Source organism: Spermophilus citellus, assembly GCF_964194105.1.
Source record: "Spermophilus citellus genome assembly, chromosome: 10".
NCBI lineage: Eukaryota > Metazoa > Chordata > Mammalia > Rodentia > Sciuridae > Spermophilus > Spermophilus citellus.
In genome coordinates this window covers 65,193,753-65,221,500 of record NC_138197.1, presented here as the reverse complement: position 1 = coordinate 65,221,500, position 27,748 = coordinate 65,193,753, and the positions used below count along the sequence as shown (strand labels likewise).

At 37.5% G+C, this 27,748-nt stretch overlaps 1 protein-coding gene across 1 annotated transcript in view; it reads left to right on the top strand.

Moving 5' to 3' along the window:
- The window catches only part of DBX2 (developing brain homeobox 2), a 39,757-nt gene extending 12,537 nt beyond the window's left edge, over window positions 1-27,220 (top strand). The window contains exons 2-4 of the mRNA XM_081311199.1: window positions 1,630-1,725; window positions 21,302-21,489; window positions 26,586-27,220. Of these exons, the coding sequence (XP_081167325.1) occupies window positions 1,630-1,725; window positions 21,302-21,489; window positions 26,586-26,918 (617 nt within the window). The 3' untranslated portion in view covers window positions 26,919-27,220. The remainder of the gene's footprint in view (window positions 1-1,629; window positions 1,726-21,301; window positions 21,490-26,585) is intronic.
- The last annotated feature ends 528 nt before the right edge of the window (window positions 27,221-27,748 follow it).

Below are 27,748 nucleotides of genomic sequence, written 5' to 3'. Positions count from 1 at the left end.
TATTTTTAACTGGGAAATATGCTTGTGTTGACATCTGCTTTAAATAACTGATGAAAATAAGCATGCATTTATCAATTGATTAAAATGTGAATCTGAAAGTACTGTGTTCTTCAGAAAGGTATGTAGTCATGTCAAGACAATATTCCCTTGTGTAATTAAGAAAACGAAAGAATTTGTCACTTGAATATGACAGGAGAATAGCAAAACTATTTATTTTCAAGTCATGTTTTAAGTTCCAAGGTCATCAATTATGAAAGATACCATAAAGGAAGGTGTGTGGGGGGGAGCAAGCAAGGGCTTAAAGTTTGATCCTTGATTCTTCCCTAAGAACACGAGGGAAATGTCTTAGTCTTGAAGAACATGCATTTAGTTACAAAATATTGATGATTTATGATGTGCTAGGCACTCTGCCTGGTATGCTATGATAAAAGCAAGTGCCCGCCTTCAGGAAACCTTAACCACATTTATATTGTATTAAACCCCACTGTATTAAGGACAGTATATTTAAGCTACTTAACCAAAGCCTGGCATCTGGGAAGTTCTCAATAAAGGAGAATTGTTGTTTAAATTCTATAACACCCTTATAACTATTTTTCATCGACTGGGGAATAGAGTTAAAAATTTCACTTAAAATGTTAAATTCAATTGAAGTGATATATAATTTCTATGATGGTATTTATACTCAAAATTTTAGAATGGTCTATAATGATAATGAAACTTCAAAAAATTTGTAGAATTTTTGGACACAAAAATGGGTCTCCTTTACATACATTTGCTACAAGACTAATCATAACTGTTTCATGCATATCTCTTGAAAATTTTATGAGTAACAGTTTAATAAAATGAGAACAGAATTTTTTGGCAAATCACTACACTATAAACACTATAAAGATTTTCAGTTTAACTGAATTTCTCTGGAGATAAAATAGGATTATTCTCAAATACTTAAAAACATGTACATATGATCAGAAACACCACTTTTTATTGAGGAATTATTCAGTAAATGAATTATCACAAACTTGGGAATTTAGTTCAGTATATATTTCAAATAAACTTTATTCTAAAAGCAAGCAGTAAAGTAATATAATCTTTTTCAAAATTAAATGTAAGCACATAACATTTAAATTGTTCCTTGGTAAGTAGAATATTTTAGAGCTGTGTTATTTAATATCACATGAGTCTATTTAGTTTAAATTAATTTGGGTTAAAATTTCAGTTGCTTTGTCACATTAGCTACATTTCAGGAGCTACTAGATTTGGCTAGTAGTGAAGATGTAGGACAGGACAGACACCGATGTTTGCGTCATCCCAGACAGTTTTTTCTTGGACAGTGTTGCTCTAGATATCTTAAATAAAGGAATATTAGATATTCACTACTTGTAATTATGACCTCACAGGACAAGAACTTATAATTTTGATATCTCCACTACATCTTCCAAATCTTGCTGAAATTATTTAGCAAGCACTTTGACAGATGAAGTGTACTTTAATGTGACTTTAATTTCAGTATGAGTTATAATGGAATAACTAAGAAAATTAAGGGCTTTTACTCAACTGACTTAGAAAAGTGGAATTTTGAATATTGTCTAAAAGAATGGCTAATCAATGAGACCAATGCTTTCTCTGCAGGGCCTCCCAAACCTTTTCTTCTGAGTGCTCCAGCATTCTACTCTGCGTGCTGTGGTGGGTCCTGTCGGCGCCCTGCATCCCCCTCCGCTTTTCCAAGTAAGTTTTTAATGATTCATCAGCAATGCCTCAGTTATTCTGTAAACCAGAGCAGCAGGATTTAATGTGCTCAGGGAAGCTAATTGGTAATGCAATGGCAAGGAGCTAATTCCTCACTAAAAATCACAGCGATCCTATTCAGAAGGCTTCCAGAGATTTATCAAACCTCAGCACAGTGAGCAATTGTGAGCAGTTTCTAATGGCGTTGAAACCTAGGGCTGACATACCAAGGAAAGCAACTTGTTTTCCATTTGATATAAAAAGATCTCTGAGGGACCAGTATGGCTCTTTCTGAAATGTGTAACAACACTCCTTTAAAGAAGAAAAAAGAAAGGAAGGCAGGCAAAGAAACTGCTGTGTAAAATTCCATCCAGTTTAAAATGTGACAGGAAGTCATAAGGTGTCTGTAGAAAAACATTAAAAATTGCCAAGATTGTGAGAGAGGATAAATACCTCCTCTTTATCATCGTGAAGAAAACCAGCCAGAGCTATAGGACATGCTTTCAGGCGGACATTAAAAATCATACAAGCAAAAATTTAATAGCACGGGTGGGGGGCCTGGAAAGAAAAGGATGAACTTTCCAAAACTCACAGCGCATGCACACACACACACTGTCACTTGCAAAGACAAATGTCTAGCTGCAAGTAAAGTTCACCTGGGTCTTGAGATGTCTTGATAAGGTAAGAATCTGTAGCTAGAGAATTTGTGTTGATGATAAAGAAGTCCAGTGGAGGGATGCGTTTATCTCAGCTGCCTAGGAGAAAACATTTATTCAGTTAACAGTTCTGTCAGGTGAAAGTGAAATAAGAGTTGAGTCAGACTAAAGTACAGAGCTCTATCACGGTTGAATTCAGCTCCCTGCTGCCTCAGTGCATGTGTTTTATGAATGTTTCAGGAGAGCAGTTGCTCAACAGAATGATTCCTGACAAGTGAGGCAGCAAATGCTGGCCGTTTAATGAGCTTCAAGCTTCTGAGCATCTCTTTAGGGGGCTGATACTTTCCCACAGAGCACTTTACATGGCTGGGACCCAGCACAATGGGTGACAGACCCGTGACCAATCATCACTTTCACTTGACTCATCCACACGCGACCTCACCACGATTTTTCACTCTGCAGATGAACTTTAGGAGCCATTTCACATGGAAAAGGCTTGGGCAAGGGTCAGTTGCCCTTTTGTATGGTCATAAAGCAAGGCTCTGTGTGTCAGTCTTTTCTCCTGTCTCACATTCCAAGTGAATTTCTGGACACCATTTAAAGCACTTGACTGAAAAATAAAGCAGTGAATGAAACTGACTTTTATAGACTCATTCTAGCTCATCTTCCCATATAACCCTGTCCACCTGAAAAGGGATTTAGTGGATGAGCTGAGTGTATACAGGGACTTGCTGAATACATAGGGCCCATTATCAACTGTGGGGATTGTTTATTAACCAGGACTGATACACTACTATTTTGGAAGTGACCTATTAATTGTCCATTTAACTAGAATGTATTGAATTCAAATAGCAAAATAGAAACCATGACTAAACCTTTTACTCGCTCCTTCAAGGTGGTCTGCTCTGAAGAAGATTGAAAGCTGTTGTGCAAATTAAGGAGACATTTATCACCATATATTAGAGTAGCAGGCCAAGATTTCGAGAGTGGGGCCTTAAAAACCCAAATATCTGATACCATGCCCACAGTGGCATCTCTGCAAAATTAAATCTTTGGTGTTACATTCTGGGAGAGGAGGTTAAAAGGGATCCCACACTTCATTTCATTTGTTTCACCCTGATAGCTACTATCTTCTGCTTTAGAAAATCTCTGGTGGTACAGTTCAGGTAAGTAGAAGTGGGCAAAGAAAAATGCCACGTAACAGATGGACATTCACATATGTCTGTGAGTGTGTGTGTGTGTGTACGTGTATTTATTTTATAGTGGCATTTTAAGAGCCTCTGAGCCATGGAAGTTTGGGCCAGTTTAATAAATAGAACAAATAATAGTAATGCTAACAACACTTCCTAGACAACTTCATCTCCTCGACTGCTTGAGAGGGTAAGATGGCCTTTCCTCCATCTATTCCTTGGTCTTTCCTATTTTATGTCCTTTGCATAATTGTCGTAAATTATTGTGTTTATCTCTGCAGGTTGGAAGTCTTGCATTTTATATTTAAAAAAAAATAAATACAAAGCTAAAAATCAGTGCACCTCTGATCCAGGATAATAAATGATGCATTTAGTTTGCCTGCCTTTCTAAAGTGGGCATTTAAGATGGTTTAGAGATGACACAAGTGTTTTTAATAAAGACTTGTGTCTCTTATTATTAGTTATACACCAAAATGAATTTACTTTTTTGTTTATAATGTTCACTCATATTGGCAGCAACTAATAATGAAATGGTGTAATTATGCAGTCAGTAAAGACTTTTACATAAATAACCATGATACCAAGAACAGTTAATGGTGTATAATCTGCACAATCCTTTTATTGAAGGCGTTTACTAGATTTTCTTTTTTTCCCTACTTCTTTTAATAATAAGAACAATGTTTATGCCCAAGTTTTAAAATTATTTTCCACTGTACAAAGGAAGGAAATGAACTGTCCAAGTGAACTTGTATTAAGTTTTGCTTGGTCAGCCAAAATTAAGGTTTATACTAAAAATTTTAATAACTGATGAAATCGATGGCCCTCATCAGTTTCACAAGTTGACTTCATTTTTTCCAAAAACCAAGGATCAGATCAACCCAGTTGTAACTATGAAAGTGGAATATCCTTTTGACTCTGAACATGATTCATTTGTTTAATATTGATTTAATTTTTAACTTCTTAGGTTTACAATTGACTCCTTGTTGTAATGTGGAAACAGTCATTCATCCAGTGCCCTTCTCACATGCAGTAAATAGTTTAACAGGCTATTTAAGCACAACCCCTATGGGGGAGGGGGAAATTAAAAGGCAGTGGTAATAGTTCTCCCCTTCCCCAACCCAGTGAATGGAAAAATCTTTGATATTACATCCATAAAGTTCTTTTCAAAATAACACATTTCTCAGCTAAAATAAAAGGGCAAGTTCCAGATATGATGTGGAGAATGACTTTTTAAAAACTACCTGAGAAAAATAGGAATCTTAATTATGTAGGTTAGCTAATTGAGTTAATCAGGTAATTATTCCATTTTTGTCTTCAAGTACCCAACTTGAATTTGACCTTTCAAGAATTTTATGCCTTAAAAGACAAAGCCTCAATTTTGAGCAATATGCAAGTCTGAACAGGGGAAACATTTTTTTCTGACACAAACCACTCTGCCTTTTTCTTAGGATAGGAACTCACATTTTGTGTTTTGAGATCATTTTACCATCTTACCTGCCTTGTTGAAACAGAAGAGAACATAATATACTTTCTGAGTTTGAGTTTAGAATTTAGTTGAAGGTGACAGGGAAGGGACACTATTTTTATTGTTGCAAATGTAGATTGGTTCTGTGAGTTTAATTGTCAACAATGAGCTGTATTCTGATTAGTGATCTCATCATCTGACCTGTTAGTCTTTTACTCTCTCAGCTGGAGTGGTGAGCGGGCTGTGGAAGCGAACCAGGACCTATGGAAACTCACGCAAGGCTGCATACACAAACACACATAATTTTTTTTAAATAGATAGAACGTTTAACTTTAGCACTGTAGGATCTTAAGAGAGATGCAGCATTTTTTTTTCCCCAATAAAACAAGAAGCCTAATTATATTGTCTAAAATGTAATTGAGTTTGTGCAATAGTTGAATATGGGTATTGTCTTCTCAAAAGTGAAGGGAGGGGTATTCCATAGATAAATGACATTCGGTCAACCAAGAAGAATGTTTAAAGAAGTCAGAGGCTCAAAGACAATGGGTTTTCCAAGTTGATGACTCTATTCAGCAGTTCAAGAGAGCAGTGAAAGTGTTGCAGTTACATTCCTAGAGTGGAGTTCCTTTTCTCTCCAAATGTTTAGTCCAGAGGGTGATGATGGGAGTAACTGCTTGGAGATATGAGTGCTTGTCCCTGATCTTATAGGTAGTCCTTGCCTGAGCAGAACATGAAATCTAACAGGGCTGCTTACACTGATTTGAGGTTCCCCAGAACAAGTATGCAAGTACAGGGTAGAGGAGGGAGAGAACTGCTGGGTAGAGCAAAACTGGGAAGGAATGTACTGTGAGCTCTGTGTGCCTACAGAATGATGTGAGGTTGTTGGGTTGTGCTTTAAAAGATCAGCTATCCAGACAAGTAAGACCATAGTCCTAGTGGACACTGTAGTATTCAGATTGCCTACCCTATTCAGTTCTGGAGACCCACTTTGAAACGTATATTGAGCAAACTCTCCTATAAAGACCAGCTTAAGAAATAGGCAACAACTGAAATAGTGAAGGAATTTTTAAAGTAATTGAATATCCCTGGCTTGAAAACAAAAATATTATTTCCTTCTGAAATATGGATTTCAAGGGTAGAATTAAGACCAATGAATAGAGGAAGGTAAACTTGGGCTTAATATAAGAGTCATTTATAGCAATTCAAGGTATGTGATAAGTATTATAGCATTCCCAATCACTAGACTATGTGGAGGTTGGAGGACAGGTTTTTAATTTAAATAGACAGGTTAGGTAAATACTATGTCTTCTCCCTCCAAACTTCAAATCTACCAAAATTATGTCTGACAATACACAAGTACATATGCATGCATGAGTACACACATCAAAGATAGAAAATAAGAAAGGTGAGGAAGCTTTTCATGGAAGAGAAAATCCTAGAGGAGAACATTGAACGTAGGAGACAGGAAGTTGCAGCTGTTAGAATGCTTCTGTAGGAAAAGATGAGCCCACCAAGGAGAGCTCCCTCACTTTTGAGGGACACTGATCCCAGAAGAGAGGAACAGCAATGTGAGGTTTGAAATGATGTACATTTGAGTAAATAGTAAATGCTCATGGCATTTTAGCTGGCCTGTTGCAGAGGCCTAGATTAAACACATGACCACTTGTCTGTTCCATCTCTGAGGAGTTATTGAATCCACTAAAAGGATGAAAGAATTCTCTTTCTGAAAGGGTTTTGATAGCCCTGAGCTTCAGTTGTCTTGAAATAATCATGAATTTTTTTTTTTTAATAAAAGTCTGGATAGATTTGGATTTGGTGGTGCTTCGTAGACTAGTGTTATCACTTTTCTTACAAAGTCAGGGGGTTACTGTGATAGGAATTAGTTTCTAATATGAGAAACTAGAAAGAAAACCTGAAGTTATGCAACTTATTAGGAATGGCAGGAGAGAGCACTTCTTGGCCTGCTGTGACCCCAACACAGCATAGATTGGGCATAGAGGCCTGAATGGAACAGGGAACAGAGATCAGGGCCAGGACCACAGCAGGGGCTAGAAGCTACAATGGGACAAAGGGCAGCTTGCATGATCCGGAAACGTTTCCTGAAGCAATAGGTAAAAGGATATGGGACAAAGGGTGCGGCCCCAAATGGGGGAAGTAATCTAGAGATTCAGATGAGCCTAGGTGAGTCTAAAGGCCACACAGATTGCTGGCATCCTACTGTTCTTGGGATAGGATTCTGCTGGATTACAGTGGGAAAGGATAGGATAGAGCTGCAACTACTTTGTCTTAGGCCAATATTTAGAAAATGACAGGGGTCCTTCTTTATTCTATAGGGCTGTCCAGTTGCTAGGACAGCAAAATGACAGAGTTGTCATTTTCTAGAGGTCAAGGCCAAAGTGAAAGGCAATGAATGTCACTAGAATTCTCTAATGCTGGTTTCCCTGTCTCTCCCTCCTCTCCTCCCAACAGTAGCAGCACCTAGGGCACACCTCCATTTGCCATGTCCTTCACTAGGCCCTTCACACAGGGCTTATCTGGAGGAGGCAGTAGGGGAATGACTCAGGATCCAGAGAGTCGTGCCTCTGAAACATTTTCTACCCTAAGTCTTTCTGCCATTTTAATGGTTCTCCCCATCTCTTTACTTCTTTCCCTGCTCACTTAGAACTTTGAAAAATGTCAATGTAATTTTGAAGAACATTGCTTTGCTTTATTCTGCTTTGATGTGTGCTCTCAAACACACAATTCCTTTCTGGAGCTTCGTTTATTTTCTGTGGAAAATGAGGATAGTAATATCTATTGTTGTAAAGATGACATGACATGATGCATGTAGTTGGCACACACATAGGCCCTTGTTGAGCCCCACATGTGTATGGAAGATACAGTATTAAATAACACTAATACTAATGATTTCCTCAAATAGAGGTGCCTAAATACCTTGTGCCCTGTATCTGTTTATTTCATTTTTGCATTATTTATTTTTTGTCACTTGGAAGTCTTCATACAAGACATTTGTCATGAATTTAGGAATAGTTGGAAGGGTTTGTTACTTATAGCTTTTTTTTTTAATTTTTTTTAATTTTTTTTGGTTGTTCACAACATTACAAAGCTCTTGACATATCATATTTCATACATTAGAATCAAGTGGGTTATGAACTCCCATTTTTACCCCAAATACAGATTGCAGAATCACATCTGTTACACATCACATTTTTACATACTGCCATATTAGTGACTGTTGTATTCTGCTACCTTTCCTATCCTCTACTATCCCCCCTCCCCTCCCCTCCCATCTTCTCTCTCTACCCCATCTACTGTAATTCATTTCCCTCCATGTTTGTTATCCCATTCCCCTCATAACCTCTTATATGCAATTTTGTATAACAATGAGGGTCTCCCTCCATTTCCATGTGATTTCCCTTTTTTTCTCCCTTTCCCTCCAACCTCATGACTCTGTTTAATGTTAATCTTTTCTTCCTGCTCTTCCTCCCTGTTCTGTTCTTAGTTGCTCTCATTATATCAAAGAAGACATTTGGTATTTGTTTTTTAGGGATTGGCTAGCTTCACTAAGCATAATCTGCTCTAGTGCCATCCATTTCCCTGCAAATTCTGTGATTTTGTCATTTTTTAGTGCTGCGTAATACTCCATGGTGTATAAATGCCACATTTTTTTATCCATTCATCTATTGAAGGGCATCTGGGTTGATTCCACAGTCTAGCAATTGTGAATTGTGCTGCTATGAACATCGATGTGGCAGTATCCCTGTAGCATGCTCTTTTAAGGTCTTTAGGAAATAGTCCGAGAAGGGCAATAGCTGGGTCAAATGGTGGTTCCATTCCCAGCTTTCCCAGGAATCTCCATACTGCTTTCCAAATTGGCCGCACCCGTTTGCAGTCCCACCAGCAGTGTACAAGAGTACCCTTTTCCCCACATCCTTGCCAGCACTCATTGTTGTTTGACTTCATCATGGCTGCCAATCTTACTGGGGTGAGGTGGTATCTTAGGGTGGTTTTGATTTGCATATCCTTGACTGCTAGAGATGGTGAGCATTTTTTCATGTACTTGTTGATTGATTGTATGTCCTCCTCTGTGAAGTGTTTGTTCATGTCCTTGGCCCATTTGTTGATTGGGTTATTTGTTTTCTTATTGTCTAATTTTTTGAGTTCTTTGTATACTCTGGATATTAGGGCTCTATCTGAAGTGTGAGGAGTAAAAATTTGTTCCCAGGATGTAGGCTCCCTATTTACCTCTCTTATTGTTTCTCTTGCTGAGAAAAAACTTTTCAGTTTAAGAAAGTCCCATTTGTTGATCCTTGTTATTAACTCTTGTGCTATGGGTGTCCTATTAAGGAATTTTGAGCCCGTCCCCACAATCTGTAGATCGGAGCCAACTTTTTCTTCTATCAGACGGAGAGTCTCTGATTTGATATCTAGCTCCTTGATCCACTTTGAGTTGACTTTTGTGCATGGCGAGAGGAGGGGATTCAGTTTCATTTTGTTGCATATGGATTTCCAGTTTTCCCAACACCATTTGTTGAAGATGCTATCCTTCCTCCATTGCATGCTTTTAGCCCCTTTATCAAATATAAGATAGTTGTAACTTTGTGGATTAGTCTCTATGTCCTCTATTCTAAACCATTGGTCCACCCGCCTGTTTTGGTACCAGTACCATGCTGTTTTTGTCACTATTACTCTGTAATATAGTTTGAAATCTGGTATCGCTATACCACCTGATTCACACTTCCTGCTTAGAATTGTTTTTGCTATTCTGGGTCTTTTATTTTTCCATATGAATTTCATGATTGCTTTATCTATTTCTACAAGAAATGCCATTGGGATTTTGATTGGCATTGCATTAAACCTATAGAGAACTTTTGGTAATATCGCCATTTTGATAATGTCAGTTCTGCCTATCCATGAACAAGGTATATTTTTCCATCTTCTAAGATCTTCTTCTATTTCTTTCTTTAGGGTTCTGTAGTTTTCATTGTATAGGTCTTTCACCTCTTTTGTTAGGTTGATTCCCAAGTATTTTATTTTTTTTGAGGATATTGTGAATGGAGTGTTTTTCCTCATTTCCGTTTCAGAAGTTTTGTTGCTGATATACAGAAATGCCTTTGATTTATGTGTGTTGATTTTATATCCTACCACTTTGCTGAATTCATTTATTAACTCTAGCAGTTTTTTTGTAGACCCTTTTGGGTCTTCTAGGTATAGAATCATGTCATCCGCAAATAGTGATAATTTAAGTTCTTCTTTTCCTATTTTTATGCCTTTAATTTCTTTCGTCTGTCTAATTGCTCTGGCCAGTGTTTCGAGAACTATATTGAATAGAAGTGGTGATAGGGGGCATCCCTGTCTTGTTCCAGATTTTAGAGGGAATGCCTTCAATTTTTCTCCATTCAGAATGATGCTAGCCTGAGGCTTAGCATAGATAGCTTTTACAATGTCGGGGTAAGTTCCTGTTATCCCTAGTTTTTCTAATATTTTGAACATAAAGGGATGCTGTACTTTGTCAAATGCTTTTTCTGCGTCTATCGAGATGATCATATGGTTCTTATCTTTAAGTCTATTGATGTGGTGAATAACATTTATTGATTTCCGTATATTGAACCATCCTTGCATCCCAGGGATGAATCCTACTTGATCATGGTGCACAATTTTTTTGATGTGCCTTTGTATCCAATTTGCCAGAATTTTATTGAGGATTTTTGCATCTAGGTTCATTAGAGATATTGGTCTGTAGTTTTCTTTCTTTGAGGTATCTTTGTCTGGTTTCGGAATCAGGGTGATGTTGGCCTCATAGAATGAATTTGGAAGAGCTCCCTCTTTTTCTATTTCCTGAAATAACTTGAAAAGTATTGGTATTAATTCTTCTTTAAAGGTTTTGTAGAACTCCGCTGTATACCCATCCAGTCCTGGGCTTTTCTTGGTTGGAAGTCTTTTGATTGCTTCTTCTATTTCATCTATTGATATTGGTCTGTTTAAGTTGTGAGTTTCCTCCTGACTCAGTCTGGGCAAATCATATGACTTAAGGAATTTATCGATGTCTTCACTATCTTCTATTTTATTGGAATATAGGTTTTCAAAATAATTTCTAATTGTTTTCTGTATTTCTGAAGCGTCTGTTGTAATATTGCCTTTTTCATCCCGTATGTTAGTAATTTGAGTTCTCTCTCTTCTTCTCTTCGTTAGTATGGCTAGGGGTCTGTCGATCTTATTTATTTTTTCAAAGAACCAACTTTTTGTTTTGTTAATTTTTTCAATAGTTTCTTTTGTTTCAATTTCATTGATTTCTGCTCTGATTTTAATTAATTCTTGCCTTCTGCTACATTTGCTATTGTTTTGCTCTTCCTTTTCTAGGGCTTTGAGATGTAGTGTGAGTTCGTTTATTTGTTGGTTTTTCTTTTTTTTGAGGAATGACTTCCAGGCGATGAATTTCCCTCTTAAAACTGCTTTCATGGTGTCCCATAGATGCCGATATGTTGTGTCTGTATTTTCATTTTTCTCTAAGAATTTTTTGATTTCCTCCTTTATGTCTTCTGTAACCCATTGATCATTCAGTAACATATTGTTCATTGTCCATGTGATGTAGGATTTTTCCTTCCTTCTTTTATCATTGATTTCCAGTTTCATTCCATTATGATCTGATAAAGTGCATGGTATTATCTCAACACCTTTATATTTACTGAGGGTTGCCCTATGGCATAATATATGATCTATTTTTGAGAAGGTTCTATGTGCTGCTGAGAAAAAAGTATATCCACTTGATGATGGTTGATATATCTATATATGTCAGTTAAGTCTAGGTTATTGATTGTGATATTGAGGTCAATAGTTTCTTTATTCAACTTTTGTTTGGAGGGTCTGTCCAATGGTGAGAGAGGTGTGTTGAAGTCACCCATGATTATTGTGTTGTGGTCTATTTGATTCTTGAACTTGAGGAGAGTTTGTTTTATGAATGTCGCAGCGCCATTATTTGGTGCATAAATATTGATAATTGTTATGTCTTGTTGGTGAATGGTTCCTTTTAACAGTATATAATGTCCTTCCTTATCCCTTTTGATTAACTTAGTCTTGAAGTCGATTTTATTCGATATGAGAATGGCCACCCCTGCTTGCTTACGAGGACCGTGTGCGTGGTATATTTTTTCCAAACCTTTTACCTTGAGCCTGTGTATGTCTTTTCCAATCAGATGTGTCTCCTGGAGGCAGCATATTGTTGGATTTGTTTTTTTAATCCATGTTACCAGCCTATGTCGCTTTATTGGAGAGTTTAAGCCATTAACGTTTAGAGTTACTATTGATATATGGTTTGTACTTCCTGCCATGTTTGATTATTTATCTCTTTTTTTTTCTAATTTAGTTTGTTTCTCCATGATTAGCTTTCCCCCCGTCCTCTGTCTTTACCGAGGCACTTGCCGCTGATGGTTTTGGTTATTGTTTTTCATTTCTTCCTCGTGTAGAGTTTTGCTCAAGACGCTTTGCAATGCTGGTTTTCTGGCTACAAATTCTTTTAGCTTTTGTTTATCATGAAAGATTTTTATTTCGTTGTCGTATCTGAAGCTTAATTTTGCTGGATACAGAATTCTTGGTTGGCATCCATTGTCTTTCAGTGTTTGAAATACGTTGTTCCAGGATCTTCTCGCTTTCAGCGTCTGTGATGAAAAATCCGTTGTTAACCTTATTGGTTTACCCCTAAATGTAATCTGCCTCTTTTCTCTTGTAGCTTTTAATATTTTCTCTTTGTTCTGTATATTGGATATCTTCATAACAATGTGTCTTGGCATTGGTCTACTGTGATTTTGTGTGCTCGGTGTCCTGTATGCATCTTCAATTTGTATATCTGTTTCCTTTTTTATTTCTGGAAAGTTTTCTGTAATTATTTCATTCAGCAAGTTACTCATTCCCTTGGCATGAATCTCTGTGCCTTCCTCTATCCCGATGACTCGTAAGTTTGGTTTTTTTAAGTTATCCCAAATCTCTTGGATGTTTTTCTCGTGATTTTTTACCAGCCTATCTGAGTTGGGTAGACTCTTTTCAAGATGATATATTTTGTCTTCATTAACTGACGTTCTGGCTTCTACTTGCTCCACTCTGTTAGTGATACTCTCGAATGAGTTTTTAATTTGGTTTATCGTTTCCTTCATTTCTAGAATTATTGTTTGATTTTTTTTATAATCTCTATCTCCTGATAAAGATGCTTAACTTCTTCTTTTATCTGTTTATGTAATTCATTTTCAATGTGATCTTTAAGGTTCCTTTCCATCTGTCTAAGGTGTTCCTTGAGTTCTTTATATGGCCATTTTTCTGATGACTCCAGGTCCTCCTGAATATTTAGGCTGTCTTTCATTGTTTGTACTCCTTTTCTTCCTTGCTTTTTTATGCTCATGATACTTCTTGTTCTGTTTGACTGCTGAGTTACTGTTTACTGTTATAAATTTATTTGATGCTTGGGAGGAGAGGTATTAGAAGGGAAGGGAAGAAGTCACTAAAGAGAGAGAGTGTAGGCAGGTAGAATTCAAGAAAGGGGGAATAAGAAAATTGAAAAGAAGTGAAAAGACAAAAAAAAAGTGAAAAGAAAGAAAGAAAAAACGAAAAAAATAAAAATTTAAAACAAACAAAAAAATTATAATGATAATAAAAAATGGAAATTGATGTTTAAAAAATAATAGTAATAATAATAGAATAAAAAGAATTTTAAAAAATTGAAACCATTAATAAGAAAGTTAAAGAACAACAACAACATCAACTACAAAAAGTGAGAATAAAATAAAAAAAATACTAATAATAATCATTAAATAATAATAATAATAATAATAATAATAATAATAATAATAATAATAAATGTAGTCATAGAGCTCGATTAACTTCTCTTCCAGTAGGTGGAGCTATGCCCACTGGGCCAGGCTTCTCCTCTTGATAGGTGGGAACCAATCACTGTGCCTCAGCTCTTCTTCCCAGACTGTGCGGGTCTCCAGTCCTGAGTGCCTAGGTCCTTCTCTTGTGGTTCTTCAATCCAGGCCCCACTCACCTGTGACGCTTACCACAATACTGGCTACACGCCAGTTCTGCTGCTCCTGGGAGCCCTGTTTTCATGGATGCCTGGGCACACCCTTTCTGTTTGCCTCCCTCGGACCCTAAGCTTGTAGGGCTTGGGGCTGAGGACCCCCAGCGTATTTGTTTGCCCTCACGTAGCAACTCCCCTGGTAGCTGGTGCAAGGGACCTCTGTTGTCAGCCCTGGTGGGAGCGATAGCCGGGGGTTCTGCGCTGCTAGTCCCACGTCACTCCTGATTCCCTGGGTCTGGCTATGGTGCTCAGTTGGCTTTTACCTCTGTGAGATCAGGTGGGCCGACTAGTTATTTCAGTGGGATCGTTAGTGCTGAGTCACGAGAAGCAGGCGAACCGGGGCTTGAATGTAGCAGATTCGTGCTCAGTGTGTGTTTTCTGAGGGGCCCAAAGTGTACGCCCTAGCTCCACGTCAGCTCAGCATTGCCTAGTGATCCTGAGCAAACAGGCTTTAGATAATTTACAGCTCCCTATGCCTGCACAGTTGAAGAGGTCAGAGACTTGATCTCTCCGCGCCTGCCGCCATGTTAGACCTCCTCAATGATATTCATGTTACCCTTACAGTTTCCTGGCATAAGCAAGATCTTGGGGTTATACAAACTGCTGCTTCTGTTTCCAGTCCAGTTTTCTAGAACTGAAACCCTACTGCCGTCGCCTCCACCTCTGGGCCGCGCTCTTGGGCGCCGCACTTGTCCGCGACCTTAGCAGCTCCGCCGCGGCCTCCGCTGCTCCTCGGCCCGGTGCCTAGCTCCCGGGGCCCAAGCGGCTGCTGCCGCGGCTCTCCAGCCCCCTCCTCGGGAGCACGGGTCTCCTTGCAGGGGGATGCCGAACGACACCAGAGCAGGCTCTGCCCCAAGGTGCAGCAGGGAACTGGCAACCAAGGCACTTGAGGCCGTGGTCCAGCCTTCGGAGGGCAGGGCTCGGCACGCATCCCAGTCCTAGTCTCTGGACCGTGTAGACAGGGCCATCAAGACAGCATGCAGAAAGCAAATGGTGGCTCCCACGGAGTGGATTTTCGGCCCCGAAACCACAGCCCCGCCAACAATTCCAATCCACTAACTCTCCCTGTATAGACAATATTCAAAAAAAAAAGAAAAAAAAAGGGCGGGGTGTACTGAGCTTTCTTTGCCTCAGGTACTTACAATCCACTGCTGATTACCCATTCAGCTTCTCTGTCGGGAGCGAAGTGAAAGAGGAAGCAGATGGGCGCAAAGCGCCCGCGGCTGTGAGCAGGAAAGCGTCCGGGAGCCAAGCGTCTCTTTTTCAATCTCTTTGTTTTTTCTGCTGCTTGGCAGGGTGGTCCACTACAGATTAATGGTGAAAGGAGCTCTAACAAGCTGCGCAAAGTCTCGATTAAAGCCGCTGCTCTCAAGATTCAGTCTACTTATAGCTTTTCAGTAACTTCTGAGTGACTTTTGAGTCACCAACAAGTCCTTGAAGTGTTTTGCAGGAGTAAATTTTAGGCACTTATTTACAGGGTATGAAAATGTTGTGGGTTCATCAATGTGATTTATGATTGGATTCATACATAGCCTGTGAAAGACTCATGGGTGAGACACGGGGAGGAACACCAAGGGTAGTAATGGCAGCATTGTAATATAATTTGCGGGGGAACTCTGGGTACACCACTTTAGGAAAACAAGAATAATTTATATATTGAGAACCACAGTAGGAGAGACTTGGCAATAGCAAAGCAAGGAAGAATGCAATATTCTTTATCTTTGTAGCATTTCTTGCTTATTTACTGAATGTACTCTTGTTTATTTTAGGGCACTAAAAGCTTAGAACCAGACCCAGAAGTTAATACTTTAACCGTCACAGTTGTACCAGATCTTTCTTTTAGAGATTGAGATCTGGTTTCTATTCATGCCTCTGAAATGTTAAAATTATTATCACACTGGTGAGAATAATGTATTTGTAAATCCCCTTGTTTGATGCCAGCCACAGACAAGTCAAGATGGCGCCTGGCACTTTGCCAAGAGGAGTGGTTTGAGAAGTAACACCAGTTAGCCATTAAGACGATGGAGATTCCTTAATGACTGATTGCTGTGTCTAGATTATGTCAATTAAGTTAAGCTGTGTGTAATCATTAAGATGATGAGGATTCCTTATTGGTTGACTGCTGTATCTAGTTTATGTTAATTAAGTTAAGCTGTGTGTAATTAGTTGGGTATATACTTCTCTGTCCCATAATAAAGCGGCTCCCGCTGTATCAACCTTCACAAGTTGCTTGTCAACCCCCAGTTATTTTGCCCAGCCAGACTGTGGCACTTGATGGATATTTGGTTCTCTTTATTTAAAAATAACTTATTAGGGCTGGGATCGTGGCTCAGTGGCAGAGCGCTTGCCTAGCATATGTGAGGCACTGGGTTCAATTCTCAGCACCACGTATCAATAAATAAAATAAAGGTCCATTGACAACTAAAAATATACATAAAAAATAAAAATAAAAATAACTTATTAGGAAAACCTACAGTTTTCAATTAAGAGTTTTAGGAGCACTTATATGAGCTTCATTCCCCTTTGTTTTATTTTAACCCATCAATCTTGGTGAAGAAGGGGTTAAATTAAGTGGAATCATAGTCATGAGCCTTACTTAAAGCTCTACTTAGAAAAAAAATAAATGTAGTTTTTTTGTTACCTTTATAGGTCTATAAATTTGTTTTGGATCCTATATAGAGATGTAAAATATTTTATTAACTCAGAAAATATTTGCCTTTCTGAAATACTACGTTAGTCTTGTCTTCTTGAAAAGTTGCCCTTGTCAAATTATAACCCACATTTGTTTCATTTGCCGTTGGCCCTTATCTACCCTCCCACTTTATCTCCTGTGTCCTTCCAGTGAGACCCTGCAGTCTGCAATACCAGGCTGTGTGATTCACCTCATCCCCAACCTGCTTCACGCTGGTCCACACCTGGCTTCATGCCTCTGCCTGACTTTCCCAAGATTGCCAGCTGAGGAATTACTTTGAGCGCTGCTCTTTTAGGACCTCCCAGACTCATCAACTTCTTACCCAGCACTCTGATGCCTTCTCTGCTGTCGTTTACCATCCTCATCTCTCTATATTGGGTTGTCTGTAACCTTCGTGGGCATCTTCTTATCAACTGTGAGTACCTTAAGGATGGATTGGTTTCACCTTCGCTTGTCACTCAGCATCCAAAGGTTGCTATGCTATTTATTTGTTCCATTTGAAAATAGAACCAAACTTAAAATGTAGATAGCGGACATGAATTATTTGCCCATAATTCTGCAATAGCCTACCTTAATATTTATTCTTGCCTTTTCAGTCTTTTCCTTTGCAATTTTCCTTAGTTGTAAACCTAACATATCTCTTATGTATCATGATTTTAAAATTATAGTGTAAATATTTCTTTGCTGCTGCCTGGCCTTCATAGTCCTCATCTTTAGCAGTTTTTTAAAATGTCACCAAGTGGATAGTTTATGCATTTGTTTGCCTTTAAAACTTTAGTGTTTTTATCCTAGTTGTTAAGATGTATGACTATGATAATGATAGATGGGATATATTTACAAATTAAGAATGCCAGAATGTGGAGGAAAGTGCCAAGTATTGAGTTCAGAAGGTCTTGGTGCCAATTAAGCTGTGTCCTTTGTGTGGCTTTGGATCTTCTTCATCTGTACTGATAAATGTGGCATATGATTCTTGTAATGAAATCTAATAAGGGGAAATGAAGGAGGTTTGTGGGATTCTTAATATGTGCTGGGCACTCAAATATTGTTATGCTATTTCATTGAATCCTTGGGGCAGCTTTAGAAGATTGGCTGGAAAAGATTTTCAACTTATTTCAGGTCACACAATAAGTGCCAAGATCCAAACCCAGTTCTTCTGTACTCCATAGTCCTTTATCCTTAGGCTTCCTAGAGAGATGTTGTCCCCACTGGTGAAGATATACTCTGAAATAAAAGCAGAAGGAGCAATTCTAGGACCTTCATACCAAAGAATATTCATAGAAGAAAATCATTTATGAAAAAAGGAGCATGTTGAGATATTCACAGTATTTTTTTTATAATTGACCAATATTTTATAAAACTTCTAAAAGCAACAACAACAACAAACTTCTTAAATCTCTTATAAAGAATAGTGAGTCCATTTGTCAAAACCTGACTTCCATGTATGTTCTTGGCACAAAGAATGAGCGCAGTAGGAAATAGTCAGGATCCTCTGTGAGGATGAATGGAGAGGAACATCACTGAAAGTGAATGTTGATGAAGCGTAAGGCTTGATTCCATCCCAGAGCTACAGTGTTTCTGTGGAGATGTAGAGTTACAGGCAGAAAAGAGGCAGTATGGGTCTTCTTGCAGGGTGAGGATGAACTGGAATGAGAGATACCTAAAGGCAGAGAGAATAGCCAGGAGATGTTTATAATCTTTTAGATAAATAGAAAAGGAAGTGATCACATTGCAGAAGTAGAAGTAACAAGATTTATTGGCCTCTTTTTTTTTTCTAAACTACAAATCCGATCATATCAGTATTGTTAAGAGCTTTTGTTTTGGTGTCAATCTTCCTGGGTTTGAAACCCTAGCTATGTGACCTTGGACAAAGTCCCTTGACTTTCTTAAGCTTCATTTTATTTCTGTAAGATGAGGAGAATAATAGTAGTATTCATGGCATAAATTTGTTGTGAGAATTAAGTGGAATATTGTGCTTCAGTGGCTTAACATGGAGTAAATGTAACAGTTCAGTTCAGTGTATGTTTATTATCATTTCATGTTCTGCTTATTCATCTTCCATTGATATTCACTACCTCCTTGCCCCAAACCCTTGCAGTTCTCTATGATCTGGCTCCATTCCACTCCATAATCTCTTCACCAAAGGTCCAAAGGTCTTCAAGGTCTTGGAAGATAAAAATCAGACTATGGCAAGCTGAGGACTACATGCGCCATCTAAAGTGGGCATATGACTCTCATATTTGCATTGGAAGATGAGCTTGGTATAGTGAGTTCATCACCTTTGAAGAGGTGTCAGAAACCCAAACTTCGTGTGAAATCCCCCAATTATTAAATTGGAATTGTTAAACAACACTCTACTACTGAGCCACAACCCCAGCCCTAAAGTGTGTATTCTTTATAAAGCCACTTTGAGAACACAAAACAAGGTGTCTGATCCAAATCTGTGATGTCACAGAAAGTTTGCAAGAGTCAGAGATGCTTAATCTAAGAACCAAAGGGAGAGCTGGAGGATTCTCAGAAATTTAAATGAAATTAGAATTGTTAAATAACACTATAAAACCAAACAAAGTCAATCTGCAGGCTGGTTAGGGTTAGTAGCACCTGGAAACCCTCTGCTTCATGCCTTTTCCCACTCTTGCAGACTGCTCTTTTTCCCTAGATAGACTCGATTCCCCTGTGCCTGATGCTTTCAGACACCCTGGCCACTGTGTCTGGACTGGCCTTGGATCTTTCTCTAACTGTTCTTTTAGATGTAGCTCAATCTTATATTTGCTGAACTCATTATTTCCTTCATTGTCATATCAGAACATCTTGCGTACATTTTTATTCTGTTAATACATTTATTCACTTATTTATTCAGTAAATAATTATTAAGCACCAAAACACAGACCGACTACAACCATGAACCAGAGCCCCTGTTCTACTGGAACGTCAGTTTCGGAGTGAATGATCATGTGTCAATCCTCCCTTGAGAAGATGAGAGCCTTTAGGGCAGGGATTGGGTGTTGTTTGTCTGGTTTCTTTAGCAATTAGTCCAATGGGCTTGATACCAAGTGCCTTAGTGTTCTAGTGATTCTGTAACAAGTTGTCACAAACTTCATGCCTTAAAACAACACGTGTTTAACCATCTTTCAATTCTAGAGGCCAGAAGTCTCAAATGGGTCTCACTAGATAAAAATAAAAGTGTTAGTTGTGTTCCTTCTAGAGGGTCTGGAGAAAATCAATTTCCTTGTGTGGTTTTTTTTTTTTTTTTTTTTTTTTTTTTTTTTTTTTTTGAGGCTTACAAATTGTATCTCCATCTTCCAAGCAAGTCATAGAATCTTCGAATCTGTCTCTGACTCTGACCTATTTTCCTTTCTCTTCTACTTACAAGGACCTTTGTGATTACATTGAGCCCACCTGAATGATCCAGGGCACTCTCTTCAGCTCAGGATTAGTTGCTTAGCAACCCTAATTCCATTTGCCACCTTAGTTACCCCTTGCCACACATACAGATTCTGGTTTAGAACACAGACATCTTTGCAGGCACAAGGGGTGCAGGGTGTATTACTCTTGCCTGACATACCTGGCAAACAGAATGAGCGAATGGCTGATGAATGCTTGCAAACACACAGAGGGTAGCAACCAGTGTTGTGCTAGCCACAGAAAGGGAGAAAAAGGAGAAAATGTCTCTGTCTTCAAGAAGTTGTTTGTCAGTGGAATCAATTGGTGAGGAAGAAGGTTACTGAGAATCCTCCAGCTCTCCCTTTGGTTCTTAGATTAAGCATCTCTGATTCTTGCAAACTTTCTTTGATATCACAGATTTGGATCAGACACCTTGTTTTGTGTTCTCCAAGTGCCTTTATAAAGAATACTCACTTTAGGGCTGGGGTTGTGGCTCAGTAGTAGAGCACTTGTGTAGCACGTGTGAGGCCCTGGGTTTGATCCTCAGCACCACATAAAAATAAATAAATAAAATAAAGGTATTGTATTCTCCAACTACAACTAAAAAATAAATATTTAATAAAAAGAATGCACACTTTATTGCTTGTGTGATGCTAGTTTAGTAAGTTCCCATCTATTAGATTTTACAGGTAAAGAGAAAACAGATATGGTTTATTTCTCAATTTGTGGTATTGGGCAGAGGACCTGGCATATGGTAAGAATTCAAATAGTTGTTGAAAAAAAGAATGAAAAAATAAATAAGCAAAGATTAGATGAAAATGAAATGTTTAAACCACCTAGGACTTGTTCTGCATTGGGGCTTTGTAACCTGAAACCGTGGGCTTTCCTGACAAGCACACAAAATCAGAGGGCAAGCACATGTGCCCCTCTTCCCTTCCTGTGGGAAGCAAAGAGTATTCATCAGATTTTCAAAGGAGTCTACTCCCCAAGAAGAGGTTAGGAAGCACTGCTCTAAGTGTGTGGAGTTGAGATGAAATCCTTTGGCCAAGGCAGAGTAGGAAGATGCCAGACTGATTTTTCTCCAATGCTAACTGGGCTTTTGTATCTCATCTCCACCTTCTGCAGGAGAAGAGAGTGTGCTGCCTTTGCTGACCCAGGACTCTAATTCCAAAGCTCGGAGGGGCATTTTAAGAAGAGCTGTATTTTCCGAGGACCAGAGAAAGGCTCTGGAGAAAATGTTTCAGAAGCAAAAATACATCAGCAAAACAGATCGAAAGAAACTTGCCATCAACTTGGGACTAAAGGAGTCACAGGTACTAATGATCAGGAAGATGTCTCCTGCTTTTCCTTTCTGAAGACATACAATGAAATCCATTTATTTGGTAAATATCTCTTGTGCTAGGCGCAGTGCAGAACCCTGAAGTGTTCTCAAAATGCTTTTCATAATTTGTTAGTGGGTAGAAATAGATGATTTCTGTTTGGAAATAGATCCATTGCTGAGAGGTTTAGGTCTTGCCATTGGACTGATTGATTCTTCCAAAACGAAGTGAAATGCTAAGGATGTAGCATTTATAGCATATATTTTTTTTTTTGCTTTATATTCAGAGAAGCAGGCTAAATAATTTCTTTCAAAAGCAGGAACCGATTTTCTTGTCTTTCTCTTCATTTTCAATCCAAAATCAAAGCATGAATAAGTGACTTATGAATACTCATTAATGGGTCTCATTATTTTGCACCTTGGGTTTATGTCATGTACAGTTTAGTCATTCACATTTGCAACTCTTACACACCTTTCTTGCACTTCATGTAATTGTGAATGAGACTTTCTGCCTTTTTGACAGTGAAGATTACTCTAAAGTTTGACCCATTTACAAATAGTTAACACATAAGACTGTAGCATTTTCCTATTTAATCCTTTTTCTCATCACAATGCACTGTAATAAGCCTCTTTTCTAGATGAATAAATGTGCAGAACTGAATATAGGTCCTGTGTCATGTAGCAAAGCTGTTTGGGAGTTGGGCTTCTATCTTAGGCATCCTGACTTTGGATTTATGTTTTCCTCAAACTAGAACCCCTGTATACAGTTGTGCAGGGTGTTCACTGTTCAGAGGCATTTGGCTAGCGGGAGGATGGCAGCGGGAATAGGTTTCCTGGTCAGGCCTACATCCACCTGCATTTTGCCAGTTAGTGTAAAGAAACTGAAGGGCTAGCGGAGGCTCTGTCTTAATCATGCCATCCTCCTCTTCCTCACTATAGATGACCTATGCTACATTTTGGACCTTACTACAACCAGTTATTATTGTTTGGCACTCTCTTCAACATTGCTTTCTTTCTCTAGGGATGTGCTTTGTTTCCATAGACTGCCTTTCATGTCCAAATTTGGGGAGTGGTAGGATGCAGCACATGGTGTGGTTCAGGGTAATTGACCTAGATCCATCAGTCTGTGCCCTTCTTGAACTGTGATACTAATGAGTCCACAACCTCAACTGATTGCCCTGTGCCTTGGTTTCTCACTTAAAAGAACAAGAGCAATTAAGGAATTCTGTCTAGGTCTCAGAGCAATTTTGTGTATGTAACAGATAAATTAGTAGCTGCATCTTGATGGTTGGTCTCTTGTGTGCAAGATACTATGTGAGATAGGCAGGAAGAGGAAATATGGTGAGTACTGAGAAAGACATATTTTTTTTTGTACCCCAGAAACTTGTACACCTGGTAGAAGCTCATGAAAAGTTAGATAACAACACAAGACCATATGATAATTAAAGGGGACATAGCTGTTGAAAGATGGAGAAGTAGCAAGGTTCCATCTTACAGTACTCTAAGAAAGTGTGAAAATCTGTTAGTGTGTGTATTGTGTTCCTATAAACAGAATCTTATGCATATATTTTGTCTTTTCCTAAAGAACAGTTTAGATCACCTGAGTAACACAGTGCACAGATCAAGCAGTAGATACGGGAAGACCCCAAAGATTCCCTCCCAGTCATCATCTACTTCTTCCAGAGACATCTACTATTCCCATTTCTAACAACCCAGATTAAGTTAGCCTGTTTTTGTACTATAACTTAAGCACTCAGTATGTATTCTTTTGTGTGTGGCTTCTTCCACTTAATATTATGATGATGAGATTCTTCATGTTGTTGCATGTAGTAGCAGATCATTCTACTCATGCTGGGTTTGTATTATCATTACATGGTATAAAATGATTAATTCATTTTACCGAAGGGAGCATATGTATTGTTCCCAGTTTTGACTATTGTTAATAACACTACTGAGGATTGTACTGTTTTACTTTTTATTTCCCTGCATTCAAATGTTACAGGATGCATCCTTGCATGGTGGTACCTATCAATCAGTTCATTCTTTGATGTGTGTCTCATTACAGATCATAGTGTAGATATAGAATAATTCAATTAACTACCATCAACTTTTAAGTTACTTCTAGTTTTCACTATTCCATCTATTTATGCACTTTTAAAATATTATTGCAAATTAGGGAATCAGGGGTGGGATTATTTGTTAAGGTATATGTATATTTTTAAAGTGTGACAGATTAAAAATTTCTTTCTAAAACAATATTATATAAAATTAGATGATGAATTATGTAAAAATTTCACTCTTATTAACAAAAAATGATTTTTTGCAAACCCTTTACCATTTATCATTTTAAATAATATCAGCAATATTATGGACAATGGTATTTATTATTTTTTAGTTTGAATTTTTCTAACTTCTAGAATGTGAGGTCTTTTTGTCACTGGCCTTTCCATACTGCATTTTTTCTGTCATATTGTGTCTTGTTGATGTATAGCAATTATTTTGGATATTAATAAACATATTTGGAATATTACAGTTACTTACATTTTCCTGTTATAGATGCTATAGAAATCCCTGAGTTAGTGATTTTTTATTGTGGTAAAATAAATATAAGATTTATCACTCAGTGGCATTCAGTAACTGACATTATTGTGCAACCATCAGCATCCTCCATCTCCAGAACTTTTAGTTCTTATGAAACTGAAACTGTGTCCAAAAACAACTCCTCCTTTCTCCCTCCTCAGCCCCTGGCAACAACCTTTATACTCTCTTTATCTATGAACGTCTACTCTTAAGAATCTCATATAAATGGAACCATATAGTGCTTAGCTATATGATTTGTGATTAGCTCATTTCACTTAACACAACGTCTTCAAGGTTCATATGTGTTGTAGCATGTGTCAGAATATTCATAATTTTAAGACTGAATAATATTCCATCATATGGACATACCACATTTTTATTTAACCATTCATCTGTCAATGAAAACTTGGTTGTTTCCGTGTTTTGGTAATTGTGAATAATACTGCTATGATGATAGACATACAGATATCTGTTTGAGTCCTTGATTTTAGTTCTTTGAATAGCTTTTAGCTTTTTCATATGTTTCTGATATATTTATTTATATAGAAATTTTGCATTTTCATATAATCAGTTCTATCTGTCTTATCCATTATAGCCTTAGTAATTTATGGCATGCTAACATTCATCTCTCCAAGACTATAATGACAATCTGTTATGTTTTCTTCTAGGACTTTGATAGTTTTGTTTTCTTATTGTTTCTACCTGGAATATGTTTTTGTATTTGTTGAAAGAGGTAGAACTTTAGTGTCTTGTCACAAATATATGTATGTGTCCCAAGACCACTGATTGTGAAAAAACTCTTTTTGTGTGTGTGTTTTTTAATTTTGATAGCACTTAAATATTTCTAAACATACAGAATGATTAAAAGAAGAAGAAATAACGAATATGATGAGAAAGACCAGCTTCACTAATGGGAACAAATAATTCAGTGAAAACCCATTAGAAATATTTTGCTTGCTTTGTAGAAGTAAATGCCAACTTCAAATAAAAAACAAGTTCATGAGTATAACCAAATGCTCTGATATGTGTACTTCAGAGCTATTTTCTTATGAAAAGCCTTAATCACAAAGTTATAACTGGGCTGGCAGTATTTTACACTCAGTTGTCTGGGTAGACTTATTTTGTAGCCATTCTAAACATTGTCAATAAAGTTGAAGGAATAAAAAAATTATTTTGTCAATTTGGAAGGACCATTTCAGACAGAATTTTTTTCTTCATTGAGAGAAATATTTGGTTTATATACTTTATCTAGGTAAAAAGTTTCCAGTTGTGTTTTTAAAATGAAAATCTAAGTTGTTAGTGTAAGGGTAGAATTGGAAATGGGAACTGGTAAAAATAATGTGATTGACTTTCAGAATATCAGGAAAACCAATTGGGAAATCTTCTGCTCAGGGACCACTGAGTACACAGTGGATAAAAAGCAGAGCTAATAATAGAGTTAGTAGTAGAGTAGAGGAAAGGAGGGAGGGAGAGAAAGGAAGTGGTGGTACTAGAAAATGAAATTAGCCAGATTATATTGTTACATTGTGTGCATGTATGAGAATGCAACAAGAAATCCTACTATTATGTATAATTATAATGTACCAACAAAAATATATAAGTAAAATAATATTAATAATATAGAGGGCATTATGCTGGGTGCATTGGGGGACACTGTGGCTCTAATCAAGAACCCATCATAAGAACTTTGGGCTTAATTACAACCAATTGTTACTTATTAAACCTAATTATCACAGTGTGACAAGTCCAAGGAATACATAAAGCCTATAATTTAACAAAGCATTGTAAAATATATTCTCAATTTAGTCTCAAAAATCTGATGAGGTTGCATTTTGTTTTTTTGTTTTTTTTTTTACAAGAGCCTGGATACTGGATTTGGATAGTCATCCATTCTAGTCTAAGCGCTTCCTTTATACTAACTATTTAATCTTGAGCATTTAATCTCCCTAAACCTCAGTTGTCTTATATGTGAAATGAAGACTTCTTATAGCCATGGTAAGGATCAAAGTGTAAAATCCACCTACAGTGCGTGGTCTGATGCTTGGTACAAAATACATGCTCATATGCTATGTGAGTTCATAAAGTTCCTTGAATAAATAATTTAGCACAGACCAAATGATATGTTTAACTACCTGAGAAAGTCAATTTTGAAAGACATGAGGCTTATAGAATGTAACCAATTTACTACGGTCATTTTGTTTTAGAATATATGTGGGGATATTATGTTAAAGTAATTTCTTAGATATTTTTGTGTAAGCCAATGTGAAAAGCCACAGGGACTTTCTAGGTTGGGTCTCATAATAAGGTGTCCTGTAGAATGGATATAGAAGCAAGTACAGTTTAAAATGCTAAAATAAGAGGACGGAGGTACAGCTCAGAGGCACAGTGCTTGCCTAGCACAGTTGAGGCCCTGGGTTCCATCCCTAATGCTTCAAATAAATGAATAAACAAAATGCTTACGTGGAATAACATAGAATAAATTATTATTTTTTCCAATTATTTTATCAATAGGTGAAAATTTGGTTTCAAAACAGAAGGATGAAATGGCGGAATTCCAAAGAAAAGGAAGTGCTTTCCAATAGGTGCATCCAAGATGTAAGCCTTCAAGAGGATCCTCTTTCACAATCTGCTCTGGGTTTCTCTTCTCCATGTCCTTCAATATGGGAAGTCTCCCAACAGCACTCAAGTCCAAGATGGAGGGAGAATTCTCCAGAACCTTCAGAAAAACTAATCCAGGAGAGTTCAGGGGCACCACCCCCAGAAGCAAATTCACTGCATGGTGCCTTATATTTGTCTTCTGAGGAAGAAGCTGGAGACAAGGGTGCACTTACTAGGGCCATATGAATGGAAGCATTCCTCCATGTTAATTTATAAGAACATTTAACCAACAACATTTGAAATCTAAAGCCAATTAGCTTGTGCCTCATCATTGCCTAAAACCTAACACCTTCAGAATGATGCATGAACTAATGCTTTAGAAAAATCCACTCCAGTGTTCTCTTATTTAGCCCTATACTCAGACTTAACTTGTAAGTGGAATAGAATCTTCCAGGACAGATGATGGAACTAAAAAGAATAAGAGCAAGCATTGGCTCAGTCCCTTCTCTGAGTATGTGTATATATGCATATGTCTGTATGTGTATATATATGTAAATATTCATTACAATACATTGGTAGAAACTCAATTATCTTCAAATACTGCATTGAGAAAATTCATTTCCTTTTTTTATAAAGAAAAATAAACCACTGACAGAATGTTATAAATTTTTTGGAAATAATGTAAAATTTGAATTTTATCCATACTTTCATACCACAAGAATATATTTTGATAATTTCTCAGGGGCTAGGGCTGTAGCTCAGTAGTAGACTGCTTACTTAGCATACACAAGGCCCTAGGTCAATCCCCAGAATAGCAAAAAAAGAAAACAAAATTCTCTTATTTTATGACTTCTTTTAGTATCCAACTATAAGTGAATTTTAGCAACTCAGCAATCCTAATCAAATGAGCCACAGTTACATACACTGAAGATATACATTAAAATGAACCCAAGAATTTCTGAATATAACTGTTAGTATGCTTAATTTTCAAGTCTCTGGACTTTATCAGGCCATCAGTGAGAGAGGTATCCATTTAACCAATAATTATTTTTTTATTCTTTCTCAAAGAGAAGAGA